Source organism: Crotalus tigris, unplaced genomic scaffold (genome assembly GCF_016545835.1).
Source record: "Crotalus tigris isolate CLP2741 ecotype Arizona unplaced genomic scaffold, ASM1654583v1 scf7180000017735.2152567, whole genome shotgun sequence".
Classification (NCBI taxonomy): domain Eukaryota; kingdom Metazoa; phylum Chordata; class Lepidosauria; order Squamata; family Viperidae; genus Crotalus; species Crotalus tigris.
Window position 1 is genome coordinate 1872043 of NW_024096601.1, and position 14699 is coordinate 1886741.

Here is a 14699-nt window from a genome sequence, read left to right on the forward strand (position 1 = left end):
GCAAGACAAGAAGCAATGGGTGGAAACTAACCAAAGAGAGAAGCAACCTAGAACTAAGGAGAAACTTCCTGACAGTTAGAACAATTAACCAGTGGAACAACCTGCCTCCAGAAGCGGTGAATGCTCCAACACTGGAAGTTTTTAAGAAGAAACTGGACAGCCATTTGTCTGAAATGGTATAGGATTACCTGCCTGAGCAGGGAGTTGGACTTGATGACCTCCAAGGTCCCTTCCAACTTTTATTATTATTATTATGGATCATCGCACAGTCAGCCAGATGTTCAGACTGGATTTAGCATTTTGTCTACCTATCGAGTCCTTACCAAGGACCTGGGATAGGCAGATGTGGATGTTTGATGGTATTACAGATATTGTCGCAGGATGGAAGCAGTTCCTAGTAAGGCCGCCTTTTGCAATTGACTAATAGCGAATTTGTCAATGCCAATGGTGTTCAAGTGGTGCTCCAGTTGTTTTGGGATTGCACCCAAGGCGCCTATGACTATTGGTACTACCCTTGCTTGCTTTTGCTACAGTCTTTCTATTTCTATTTGTACGTCTTTGTATTTTGTTATCTTCTCCAGTTCTTTCTCGTCTATTCTGCTGTCTCTAGGCACTGCCACATCCACTATCCAGACTTTTTTGTCTTTCTTATTGTATTATTATTATTATCGATCATCGCACAGTCAGCCTGATGTTCAGACTGGATTTGGCATTTTGTCTACCTATCGAGTCCTTACCCAGGACCTGGGATAGGCAGATGTGGATGTTTGATGGTATTACAGATATCGTCGCAGGATGGAAGCAGTTCCTAATAAGGCCGCCTTTTGCAATTGACTAATAGCGAATAATAATATAATAATAATAATTATTATTATTATTATTACTGTTGTTGTTGTTGTTGTATGCTATTTTATTTTTTTGTTCTTCCTACAGAGTTTTGGAAAAACATTTCCAGGATCAGAAAGAGAACTATGAAAGAGAGATAGAAGATCTGAATGCTAAAATAAACCATCTTAGTCAAGAGAGCACCCACCTACAGAAACTCTTCCGGGAGGAAAACAACACTAAGGAATGTATCCGTCTCCAAGTTGCCAGGCTAACCTCCGAGAACATGGTGAGGATTATTATAGAACTTAGAAATCTCTTCTAGAACCAAGTGGCTTCCAAATAGAAACAGGTAAGCAGAGAGCAACATCAGTTGTATTTACAGGTAGTTCTCAACTTAAAGCCACAGTTGCAACCAGAATTTCCACCACTAAACAAGCTGCCTGGTAAGGGAATCGCGTCCCATTTCAAGACCTTTTTTTGTCACAATTGTTACACGGTTGTGAATCACAGAGTCATTAAACCAATCTACCTTTCCCCGTTGGCTTTGCTTGTCAGAAGCTGGCTGGGAAAGCCACAAAAGGCGACCATACGATCCCGGAACCCTGCAGCCGTTGTAAATACATGAGCCCAAAGTTTGATCACATGACCGTGGGGATGCTTGCCACGGTCGTTAAGAGTGAGAACTGGTTGTAAATCTCAAAGGTACTTTTTCAGGAGGCAACTGGACTTTCTTGTTTTTCTTTGAAGACGTTTTGCTTCTCGTCCAGGAAGTTTCTTCAGCTCTGACTGGATGGTGGGGAATGGAAGGATTTATACTCCTTGCAGACAACTGGTCATTTGTGTACTTTTAGAGAGTCGTTAAGGCCACTTGGGGGTTTGTCTGTGTCTTCCAGGTCACCTGAGTGTGTGCTGGGTGTGCTGAAAGCAGTTCCAAGAAGGCTCCACCCACATTTGCACTACTCAGGGGACCTTGAAGACACAGACAAACCTCCAAGTGGCCTCAACGGCTCTCTAAAAGAATGCAAATGACCGGTGGTCTGCAAGGAGTATAAATCCTTCCATTCCCCACCATTCAGTCAGAGCTGAAGAAGCTTCTTGGATGAGAAGCGAAACGTCTTCAAAGAAAAACAAAGGAAGTCCAGTTGCCTCTTGAAAAAGCACCTTTGGGACAACCACAACCTTGATGACTGAGAACCTCCATAGACAGTTATTGTAAATCATTTTTCTCAGTGCTGTTATAACTTCAAATAGTTGCTAAACCAATGGTTATAAGTTGAGAACTACCCGTATTAACAAATTGGCCTGCTGTTCTTGCATGCAAGCATGTTGCCTGTTTTTAACCATCTGCTCCAAAGCTGCTGGCCTTGATTTTGTTTAGATCTTCTTTGGTTGAGAGAAAGTGGACAGTAATTACTGGAGAAGCCCATTCTTGTTTTGCTAATATTATAATACATTTAGAGGTGTTGAATGACATAGTCATCGGACTCTTCCCTACCCTTATTCCTTTTTTGGTGAAGATGATGCCCGACCTTAAGCTGCGAGTTGCTGAACTTCAGAAGCAGAAGCTGGATCTTGAGCATCGTCTTCAAGATGAACTTGTCAAGAAAAGTGGTAATTTGCTGTCAGAGCGTGCACAGTCTTGTCGCGTGAGATAACCCAGGAGTAAACACAGTAAACGGTCTATATTAAATGGTGGTTTATCTTACATTATCTACAATATCATACACCAGGAACAATATACATACACGTGCTAATACAGCAGGATCCAACACACCACAGTTACAGCAGGAAACGGAAGAGAGAGAACACAACAGTGTTTTTACAAAGGCTCTTAAAGAGACACAGACCCAGCTGGCCCTTCACTATGGACGTATCCTTGATGACTTTGGGCCAATCCCCCCCTCTCCGCCCAAGAGCCAGAAGGTTGGGGATGAAGGTCTTGACCTAAAAGAGGGAGTTCCCGAGTTCAGGTCCTATTTAGGCATGGGAGCTGGCCAGATGAGTTTGTGTTGGATATTCTTTTAGCCCAAGAGGGGAAATCAAAACATTTTTATCTAGCAACCTTCATTGGACCAGATTATAGTCCATAACATTCAACAAAGAGGGCTTCATTCTGCAGTGAGTTGATTTGAGCTTATAATCACACACACACACCACAGACAGAGAGAGGGGGAGGGAGGAGGGAGGGAAGGAAGGAAGGAAGGAAGGAAGGAAGGAAGGAAGGAAGGAAGGAAGGAAGGAAGGAAAAGCATATTTCAACAGAAAAGACTCCAGGTTTTTTACACAGGCCCTGTTTCTCATTTCACCTATCGTTAAAAAAAAAGAGAACCATTATTGGAAGGCTTTTTATTCTAGATAATCTTCATGTTTTATTAGGCTTTAAAACGCTGCCATCCATAAACTGCTGCCTAGTAACAGCCAGTGGTGGATGATAGGCTGCACTTTAGAAAGTCTTAATTATTCATGTTCTGTGAAATTGTTTTCTCTGTTTAATGTGAAGTCGTATTATATATGGTGAATCTTGCTGCATCATTCATATTATGTATCTGGAGGGCCTGTTTGATGAACTTCTGGGTTATTTTTCCTCTCTTGTATCTCTGTTTTCCTGTATCGCTTCATTATTCTTCCTAGATCCCATTCAGCCTCTCTTCCTAGCATATAAAAATATGATTACTGTCATCATCATACTGTCATTAAAGGTATTAAATTATAACGTGAGTTCCACGGATTAAAATGATTATCTTTATTGTTGAAGAGAAAATGGAAGACTGGACAGATCAAAACACAGATGAGGAGTTCTCACAAAAACAGTAAGCAGGCTTAAATCTGAAAAATATAATAATAATGACAATCTAGATTTATCTGGGCAGCAAACTTTAGAAGCCGTAGTTTCGTAAAATGATTGGCCTAACCACAGTTTATTCTATTAGTTATATGTTTTGGCTTCATAAACATTCTGAATTTTAACTAGGGGATATGGGGTTGAGTTTGTCTAACTTGGTAGCCTAAAATACAGTTGGCTGCCTCATGTTCACTTGTGTTGTGCAAACACAGCCAAATTAAATGGAAAGGGAGACCTGGAATGACTAGTAATCATGTTGGAAATGTATAAGAAATTGCCACTTATTTCAGAAAGGGTTTCATACCATCAGACCAGATTATAATTTTGAAAATTCTAGATTGTGCAGAAATAGACAGATTAACGTTAGAGATGAAGGAGAAAGAAGATTCAATCTTCTACAAAACCTGGGGAAAATTTTATCAGTGGGTTGAAACACGTTAGAATAAGAAGAGATTTTAGAGTTTTATTATATTAAGTATTAAGGTTGATGATTGGAAATAGTTGTTATGCTATTAACTATGTTAATTATTTAAAAGAATATTAGTCTTTCACCAAATGTCAGTTGTAACTATATCGATTTATTTTTATAAATGTCTAGTATTATATAAGCAATAATACTTAATATGAAGACCCGGACAACAGCTTGTTCGTTGAATTACGTATTTACTTAGTTATCCACACCCTGTCCCTTTTATCCCAATTTTCCTGTACCTGCACTGACCCTACCTTTTCCCTACCCATATAAAATCTAATAAAATATATTTTTTTTAAAAAAGAAAGGGTTTCTAAGTTTTGCAACTGACAGTTTCATATAATAGCTTCTTACAAAGTGATCTTGTCTAACTGAGCATTGCAAAAGATTTCATTTGCTGATTTCTGCAGAAAGACCTCCCCCCCCCCTTTTCTTTAAATAAAGAAGGGTAGGATGGATTTTGTTTTTCTGACCTGGGGATTAAAAAAAGGAGCTTGAGATGCATGGAAAGTAGAACGTAGAATATTTTACAGGAAATCCTTGACTTACAACAGTTCAGGATTATAACGTCCCGGCGCCATTTGATCACCATTTATGTCCTTCCCACCTATCTCCCAACCGGCAAAGTCAGTGAGAAAACTCAGTTTCGCTTAATGACTGTAATGATTCACATAACAACCCTGAAATAAAGGGAGCAAAATTGGAAGGAAGCAAAACCATGAAATAAAGGGAGCAAAATCAACCTCCTTGCTTAGCAACCTAGATGCTGGTCTCAAGTGTGGCTGTAAATTAAGGACTCCCTGTGCAGCAAAAATGTTGTTTGTTGCACGGGAGAAAAAAAAAGGGTTCAAATGTATTTTATGCTTTTTAGAGCCCTGCCGCTTCGAAAAAAAATGTTCCCTAAAGGAAAGACATTTCCAGAGTTTGAGAGGGACACTGACCATCTGGAGAAGCAGCCTGAAAGAGCAAATGGGACTGGAAGCAAAATATGGCAGGACGTCGTGTATCTCACCATGGAAAATACAGTAAGGAAGGCCCAGAGGCTTGGAAACATTTATGAGAAACTGCTAAAAATTAAGCAAGTCCCCAATGTTGCTTTTTCCAAAAGGCAACTGGACTTTCTTTGTTTGTTTCTTGTTTTGAAGTAAACTGAAGAAGCTTCCTGGAGGAAAAGTGAAACGTTTTCAAGAGAAAAAAAAAAATAAGAAAGTCCAGTTGCCTTTTGGAAAAAGCACCATGGGGACACGCATGACCTGGAGGATTGTGGATCTCCGTAGACAGGTCCCTCCATCCTTCTCCTTCATTAGGAAAATTAGATAACGAGAGATAACAAGCCTGTAAACTTGTTCATTTACATAGCTGTCATAAAAAAGTTCATTTACATTCACTGCATCCTTTTAAAATATGGATTTAATTGACGAAATACCTATCGCTTTGAGATGAAGGCTTTCAAAACTTCAGCCTCTACTCTAGGGGTCTTCAAACTTGGCAACTTTAAGAACTGTGGACTTCAACTCCCAGAATTAATAATAATAATAATGAAAAAGTTGGAAGGGACCTTGGAGGTCATCTAGTCCAACCCCCTGCTCAGGCAGGAAACCCTAAACCATTTCAGACAAATGGCTGTCCAGTCTCTTCTTAAAAACCTCCAGTGTTGGAGCATTCTCTGCTTCTGGAGGCAGGTTGTTCCACTGGTTAATTGTTCTAACTGTCAGGAAGTTTCTCCTTAGTTCCAGGTTGCTTCTCTCTTTGGTTAGTTTCCACCTGTTGCTTCTTGTCCTGCCTTCAGGCGCTTCGGAAAATAGCTTGATTCCCTCTTCCTCAGCCATCTTTCCATGTCAGAAAGAAAGTGGCTTTCTAATACTTGCTGTTGGTCAGTAGCCAACCCAAATGTTGTCTACTAGGTAAAGATATGCAGTTGGGGTATGCCCTTTCTGTAACCGACACAGCCTTTTTTAATGTGCATTTTTCTTCCTCAACCCTATCAACATCCTAGGATCTAGAAGAAGAGCTGGATAAGAAAGACCGGTTGATAAAGAAGCTTCAGGATCAGATCAGAACCCTTAAAAAATCCATTGAGACAGGTAAGGGTTTTTCACACATAACACTTCGTATCTTCAGTTTTGGGACACTGGTCGAGTTTACTTTTTTCTGGAAGTAACTATATTTTGATACTGAACAGGCAATGAAGAATCTCCATCTTCGGTGCTAAGAGAATACATGGGAATGTTGCAGTACAGAAAGGAGGACGAAGCAAAAATCGTTCAAAACCTGATCCTTGGTACGTCCGTAACCATTTGCGTTTCCGTTAAAGTAGGCCTAGGCACACCCCAAAAATCAGTGTTGTTAAAGACTGTGGCCTGCGATCAGTCCTTACCGTTTTCCTCTTCTTTCTTGTGGTTTACAAGGCTTCTGATATTTGTGTAGAGGGGAGGGGCTTCCTGTCTGTGTGTTTTTCTATAACTTCTCTATCAACTTTCATTCTTTAAGCTTAAACCTTGGAAGATTCCAGAATCCTGAATTTCCTTATCCTTCTCTGATTTACCATCACTGTAAGTCGCAGCGGAAAAACAATCAGATTGTTACTGAGATCTTTCTCTTTCCTTCCTTCCTTCCTTCCTTCCTTCCTTCCTTCTTTCCTTCCTTCCTTCCCTCCCTCCCTCCCTCCTTCCTTCCTTCCCTCCCCCTCCCTCCCTCCTTCCTTCCTTCCTTCCTTCCTTCCTTCCTTCCTTCCTTCCTTCCTTCCTTCCTTCCTTCCTTCCTTCCTTCCTTCCTTCCTTCCCTCCCTTCCTCTCTCCCTAAATGGTGTTCACAAAGCATGAACCTACAACTTTGAGCGGCCGTAATCTAAATGGTCCAGAGGCTGGTAGCTCAACAATATTTGGGTGAGCGGGTAGCACAGCTTTTCCAAATCTATCTCAAATACAACCTATCATGTGCTGAATGCTTCTTTATCTTTGTAGTGTAGCACCTGCGTCACAAACATGGAAATTGAAAACGTCAACCTCTTTGAATGCCCATTAAATCTTAAGTTGTTCTACTCGTGCAGATCTGAAACCCCGTGGAGTAGTAGTTAACATGATTCCTGGCCTGCCAGCTCTTATCCTCTTCATGTGCGTAAGATACGCGGATTATTTGAATGACGACAGTATGCTGAAGTCGTTTATGAACATGGCAATCAGCGGCATCAAACAAGTCATCAAGGTAAGGATCACTTGAGTTTCCTTTTCAGAAGGGCAATTCTGTGGGAATGTTTACAAAATAGAAACCGCCAATGTTTGATCTAGGAAGGACGCAACCAGGCGTGCGTGGCTGCAGTGACAGCTCGAGTCGGAGATTGTAGAGATAGTCATCAACTTACGACCACAATCGAGCCCGTTGCTAAAAGCGAGACGTTTGTTAAATGAGTTTTCCCCCCATTTTACAATCTTTCTTGCAATACTTATTAAGTGAATCGCTGCCGTTGTTAAGTTAGCAACACGGTTGTTAAGCGAGTCTGCCTTTCCCATTGACTTTGCTTGCCAGAAGGTCGCAAAAGGGGATCACATGACCCCCCCAGGACACGGCAACCGTCATAAGTACATGCCAGTTGCCAAGCGTGCAAATTTTGATCACGTGACCATGAAGAGGCTGCAAAAGTCGCAAGTGTGAAAAACGGTTGTAAGTTTTTTTCCCCCAATACTGTTGAAATTTTGGTCACTAAACGAATGGCTGCAAGTCAAGGATTACCCCAATTGTGATCATTTTCAATGCAGTGGTCTGGTTCACACATATATTCAAGACAGATTTTACAAGCTAGAAATGCCAGGTCAGTGCATGGTGTTCAGCAAAATGATCTGCATTACAGCTCAGTTCAGGATGTGAAGGCAGACCTTGATTGGGTTCACTGTTTCACCAAGCCATGGCTTATATACAGGTAGTCTCAACTTACAACCATAACTGGGACCAGGATTTCTGTTGCTTTTCTTTTTTGAATTAATATTTTTACTATTAGGAATGATAGCTATTTTGTAATGGAAGAAGAATAAGAAAGAAAAAAAAGAAGATATGATATTAACAAATGTTTATTGATTGTGTTATGGAAAAAGGGAATGGGGAGACACCCAAAGTGTTAATTATGTATTTAGAGTAACAATATGGAAGATAGTAACTGAAATAGTAAAGCTTTATACAGGATTTGGACTTATTTAGATGAAATGTTACTGATTAAGAAAAAAAAAAAGGAATGTTATTAATAAATGAATATTGATTGTGTTAATGGGGAAAAAAAGGTATGGAGAGACATTTGAAGTGTTAATTATGTATTTATGTTACCAATATGGAATATAGTAATTGAAATGTTGTTGTTGTTAATTGCGAAGTTGTGTCCGACCCATCGCGATCCCATGGACAACGTTCCTCCAGGTCTTCCTGTCCTCTACCATCTTCTGGAGTCCATTTAAGTTCACGCCTCCTGCTTCAGTGACTCCATCCAGCCATCTCCTTCTCTGTCGTCCCCTTCCTCTATTGCCCTCAATCTTTCCCAGCATTAGGCCCTTCTCCAGTGAGTCCTTCCTTCTCATTAGGTGGCCAAAGTATTTGAGTTTCAACTTCAGGATCTGGCCTTCTAAAGAGCAGTCGGGGTTGATCTCTTCTAGGACTGACCGGTTTGAACGCCTTGCAGTCCAAGGATTTGGATTTATTTAGATGAAATCTTATTGATGACTGTTTTGATTGACTTAATTGTACTGAAATATATTAACTTGAATATAATATACTACTAGAGGAAATAGAGAGGGGTGCATTTTTAAAAAAAATGATTTAATTTGATCTTTACGAGTATGATTTTGTATTTGGACAATTGATTGCTCTGCCACCACAGTGATTCTTGAGCACTGGTTTGCAAAATGAAAAAACTAATAAAACTTGTTTTTTAAAAAAGGATTTCTGTTGTTAAGCAAGTTCCACCCTTTTTTTTAATTGGTGCATATAAAATTAAAGAAAAGTATCTCATTATTTAGGAACATGCCGAAGACTTTGAGATGTTATCCTTCTGGCTTTCCAATACATGCCATTTTCTTAACTGTCTGAAACAGTACAGTGGGGAAGAGGTAAGTGTTACTTCATCCTAGGCTTGTCTTCATGAATGGCTTAATACAGGGGTCCCCAACCCCCGGGCTGTGGACCAGTACTGAGCTGTGGCATGCCAGCAACCGGTCCGCACAAACAAGCAAAGCCCCATCCGCGGGATGCAGGCAGCACACACAACCACATCCCCCCTCGGGTCCGCAGAAAAAACGTCTCCCCATGGAACTGGTCCCTGGTGCCCCAAAGGTTGGGGACCTCTGGCTTAATACACCATCCTAGCATTGTGCTGCTTGGCTGAAAAGAACTGCCTCCATCAGTTAGATTGTTGTGCTCACCATCCCGTGCTCAGAGCATTTTGCTAGCCAAGTGTCTTTCCCCAATAAACTGGGTGCCAAGATTTTTCAAGCTGGTACTCCAATAATGTTTGTCTCTGCCATGGGTGATATTCCCTTCCAGTTAATGAGCTGAGGAAAAGGGGTAGGACCCCATGTTCTTACAGGTTCAGGTGTCACCTCTGATCACACCACAAAAGAGTTCTCCTGCCTTTTTTGCCTCTCCAAAGAGAGGCAGAGTCCTGTGTTATGATTATTCTTATTTTTTTGCTTCTAAAATCTAACTGAGATAGAAAATTGTCAGTATAATCAGGACAAAGCAATTGTTTTCAGGGATGGGAACCATTTTAGGCTCCCTAAATTGTGGACTGGAGATTTTGCGGTGCTATGTAAAGAAATTCTGGCTTTGTTTAATTTCTCCAAAGTGTTAAGAAGTTTAATTTTAATTTACGGTGATACCCATCCTCTGTTTTCCTCTCTTAGCTATTTCTAGGTATTCAGAAATGTTTTAGAAATACCATACCGTAATGATTGACTTGCACAATTGGTGTTCACCAAGATGCACTTAAATTTAAGAATTCTACAGAAGAACAAAACAAAAACTCACCATCCCTAATATTTTCCAATAAAATTAAACTGAATAGCTGGCTCTCTAATGTGTTTATATTCTATTGTCCTAGAGCAGGGGTCTTCAAACTTGGCCCTTTTATAACTTGTGGACTTCAACTCCCAGAATTCCTCAGCCAGGCACGCGTGCCTGGCTGAGGAATTCTGAGAGTTGAAGTCCACAAGTCATAAAAGGGCTAAACTAGAAGACCCCTGTCCTAGAGGAAAAAAAATATGCACATGGATACTGTTGGTTAAGCTACCTTAAAAGCTCTGTACTAGTTTGATAAATGTGTAATTTGTTTGTGATCTTCATTGCCACATGTTGATAATGCTGCAATTGACTTTCAGGAATTCATGAAGCACAACACGCCGGAACAAAATAAGAACAATCTGATCCACTTTGATCTGTCTGAATATAGGCAGGTGCTTAGTGATCTGGCCATTCGTATATATCATCAGTTTATCGGTGTAATGGAGACCAGTATTCAGCCAATGATAGGTAAGGAGTTAGATCAACATTAGCCATCATAGATTTTATAAAACCTCTCCTTATTTGAAACCCTGTTGGGAAATTCGAGAGTTAGAGTTAGGTTCTGAAATATTTAACTCAAATGTTTATGTGACTATGAACTGCTTGAGCGAATTCTGGTTCCTTCTTTGTTTCTTTAGATGGGTGATGAATGTGGAGCCTTCACATTCTATTCATTGCCCCAGGATTCAATTCTCTGAGATTTTTTTTCTAGTTTTACGGGCATAAAAATTGTGCTATTGCTCTGACAGGCTGAAATAGTGGCTATCGGTGACTGTATCCAATTAAGCTACTGAATCACTGATGGAATTTGAGAACAGAATACAATGTCCATGTATCTTTGAACTGCTGTTTGAAGGGAAATGTTATGAATGAAATGGTTGTAAGGGTACAAGTCAGGTTATGCACATGATCAGGGTTTGTATAAGAGGCTGGCAAGAGCACAATTCCTGTTTTCAGATCTGTGATAATGCAAGGCAGTCCTTGACAAATGACTGCAATGAGTTTGCCCATTACAGTCGTAGGCCGTGACAGCTGCCCTAGGGCTGGCCTGATTTTGCCATTGTTTTTGTGGTGGTCGTTAAGCCAATGCAGCTGTTGCAAAACGAATGGTATGGTCGTTAGGCAAACCTTTGCCAAAACTGTTGTAAAACATGGTCACGTGACAGGACCCCAGCTGGAACTGGTGTGATAACTCCCTTTTTGTAGGCACGTAGCTTGTATCTTTGGATTGTCATTGAGAAGGTGATCATAAAGTCAAGGACCCACTTGTAATGATAACCCAAATATTTTAGCAGTCACAGAAAAGATTTTCTCGCATTTCCATGGTTCAGTTATTCCTGCCAAATGTGGTAGCTCTTCCTCCCTTCCTCCCTCCCTCCCTCCCTCCCTCCCTCCCTCCCTCCCTCCCTCCCTCCCTCTTTCCTTTCTTACTTGCTCCCTCCCTTGCTCCCTCCCTCCCTCTTCTTTCTTTCTTTCTTTCTTTCTTTCTTTCTTTCTTTCTTTCTTTCTTTCTTTCTTTCTTTCTTTCTTTCTTTCTTTCTTTCTTTCTTTCTTTCCTCCCCTCTCCTCTCCTTTCCTTTCCTTTCCTTTCCAAACTTCAGTTCATCACCTTATGTGATTGAGTGGGCTATGTGACTGGCCCAAAGCCACCCAGTGAACCTCTGTGATTGAGGGGGTTCTACACCTTAACCACTGCACCGCACTGTCAGACTCAGAGGTTCATAGGCAGTGCTCTCCTCTAGATCTTCACAGTTGTACCGAGCCAAAATCAATAGCAACAGATTCTGACAGGGACTTGTTCTCAAAAACAAGTTTCTTATTCAAGAACTAAGTCTAGAGGCTTAGAAAATGCATATTTTGGTCATTAACTGAAAGTCACCTCTGTGAATTTGAATCCAGCCGTCCCATGTTGAATAATTTATTTACTGATCAAAAGACTGCATATGCTAGGGCAAATGGAGACGCTGTCAATTTCAAAAAAACTGCCTGGCTTTTATCTCCATTTTTAGCATCCATGAATGACAAGATGCTGAAAACTACTTCCTGAGGAAGCATCCTACTCTTTTCTTTTGGTGTAATCAGAATAAGGAGAATGATATTTAAAGAACGGGTAGCAGATTTCAACCCACCTTTGGTTTCCAAAGCTAAATGAATTCCTTATTTTTACTTCTTCTTTTTTCTCTTTTGCTTGCTTCCTGTCATCTTTTACAGTGCCAGGAATGCTGGAATATGAAAGTCTTCAGGGGATTTCGGGCTTAAAACCAACTGGATTTCGGAAACGTTCTTCTAGCATCGATGACACGGATGCTTACACCATGACCTCCATCTTGCAACAGCTCAGCTATTTTTATACCACCCTGTGTCAGAACGGCTTAGACCCGGAGCTTTTAAAGCAGGCCGTGAGGCAGCTTTTCTTTCTGATCGGAGCAGTTACCCTGAACAGTCTGTTTCTTCGGAAAGACATGTGCTCATGTAGGAAAGGAATGCAAATCAGGTAAACCTGTATTTTGGAGGGGAAAAAAAACAACAACAAATAATTCAAATCTCACCGGCTCAAGGTTGACTCAGCCTTCCATCCTTCCGGGGTAGGTAAAATGAGGACCCAGATTGTTGGGGGCAATGTAAATGTATATATATACATTGCTTACTGGTGTACACCGCTTAGAGAGTGCTTGCACTTAAAGCGGTATATAAGTCTCATAAATAAATAAATAAATAAATTAGAACTATAGATTCCATACTTCGATTTAAAGAGAGGAAAAGGATCTCAAAAGCGACCAACAATTAAAAATACATTGGATTGGATAAGTAAGGTGGGGGCAACATGCTAAGTCGTGATAGGTGTCTTACTCAACAAACAAAACGGTGTTCATGTGTCCCCAGGACCTGGCAGCTGTCATAAATGTGAGGACTGGTCATCAGTCATTGTTTTCACTGCCACCATAACTTTGGAGGGTCATTAAGCAGAAGTCAGAAATTACTTAACGACTGTGTTCATACAACTTCAAGAGATGGTTGAAGAAACCACACACAACAAGTTTATGCTCCATGCTAGGATTTGCAAGCAGCGTTGGCTGCATTCACGTAACACGCTACTACATACACAAATTAAGGATTTACTACATACACAAACCAAGGATTTCAGCTCAGATACTGCCAAACATCTCCTAAAGTAGGGGTCCCCAAACCCCAGGCTGTGGACCAGTACTGGGCCGTGGCATGCCAGCGACCGGTCTACACAAACAAGGAAAGCCCTATCCACAGATTGCAGTCAGCACACAAAACCACGCACCGTCCGGTCTCTCTCCACCGAACCAGCCCCTGGTGCCCAAAAGGTTGGGGACCTCTCTCCTAAAGGATATTTGAAATAAAAGTGGCCATTTTCTGCTTCATCGCAGGTGCAACATCAGCTACCTGGAAGAATGGCTGAAGGAGAAGAACCTGCAGAGCAGTTCTGCAAAGGAGACATTGGAACCTCTTTCGCAAGCCGCCTGGCTTCTTCAGGTCAAAAAGATCACAGAGGAGGATGCCAAAGAGATCTCGGAGCATTGCGCGACCCTCTCGGCTATGCAGGTATTAAATTTAATAAAGGAGAATATTTGTAGCTCAGGGTTGAAATGAGAGGCCCTTGGTGTTCTCTGTGCTTGGTGGTTTTCTTGCAGACATCACATTACCCAACTAGGCAACATCATCAGAGCTAGAAGGGAGTGTGGAGAGGAGGAGCAGGAGGACTGTGGTGTCCTTGGTGTTCTCTGTGCTTGGTGGTTTTCTTGCAGACATCACATTACCCAACTAGGCAACATCATCAGAGCTAGAAGGGAGTGTAGAGAGGAGGAGCAGGAGGACGGTGGCGTCCTTGGTGTTCTCTGTGCTTGGTGGTTTTCTTGCAGACATCACGTTACCCAACTAGGCAACATCATCAGTGCTAGAAGGACATCTTTGCATGTCAAACAGAGGGCAAATCCCACGCCCTTCTAGCACTGATGAGGTTATCTAGTTTGGGCAATGAAATATCTTCAAAAATTCCAGCTAAACTTAAGAGAGCACCAAGGACCACTCAGGTATTGAATTCCTTCCTGGATCTGAGCGGTTAATTATTGACTTTGCTTATGGAACATGGGCACTGAAGGCTGTAATTGGCAATCATATGACCACAGGATGCCAAAACATAATTATGAACCAGTTGCCAAGCAACCAATTCAGGGCCATGTGATCCAGGGTCCCCTGATATGTAAGTCTGTCTTGTTCAGCACCCTTGTAACTTCAAATGGTCACAGACCATTTGGGTGTTAAATGAGGACTACCTGTGTTTTGTTCCTTGATTTTCCCACCATCAAGACTCTTCTCTGGCCCTCTTCTTTAGGCCCTCAAATGCAGTTTTACCTACTATGAATGTATCCTATTGTTTGAGAGTTGTATGGTATATTTGTATTAGTTTTATATTTTTGATATGGTCAAATAACTAAATGCATAAAGATTCTATTCTATTCTATTCTAATTTCTCTTTTCTTCTATTGT

At 41.1% G+C, this 14699-nt stretch overlaps 1 protein-coding gene across 3 annotated transcripts in view; it reads left to right on the forward strand.

The window, feature by feature from the left end:
* The window catches only part of MYO5C (myosin VC), a 43222-nt gene that overhangs the window by 27230 nt on the left and 1293 nt on the right, over nucleotides 1–14699 (forward strand). For 2 of the 3 annotated variants that reach the window (XM_039339595.1, XM_039339596.1), the window contains 11 exons: nucleotides 934–1114; nucleotides 2346–2439; nucleotides 3584–3638; nucleotides 5014–5167; nucleotides 6139–6226; nucleotides 6325–6423; nucleotides 7192–7346; nucleotides 9143–9232; nucleotides 10499–10649; nucleotides 12393–12675; nucleotides 13580–13754. In XM_039339595.1, coding sequence (XP_039195529.1) covers nucleotides 934–1114; nucleotides 2346–2439; nucleotides 3584–3638; nucleotides 5014–5167; nucleotides 6139–6226; nucleotides 6325–6423; nucleotides 7192–7346; nucleotides 9143–9232; nucleotides 10499–10649; nucleotides 12393–12675; nucleotides 13580–13754 — 1525 coding nt within the window. Of the gene's footprint in view, nucleotides 1–933; nucleotides 1115–2345; nucleotides 2440–3583; nucleotides 3639–5013; nucleotides 5168–6138; nucleotides 6227–6324; nucleotides 6424–6632; nucleotides 6695–7191; nucleotides 7347–9142; nucleotides 9233–10498; nucleotides 10650–12392; nucleotides 12676–13579; nucleotides 13755–14699 lie in introns of those variants that run through there. The other variant, XR_005556266.1, reaches the window with a different exon arrangement.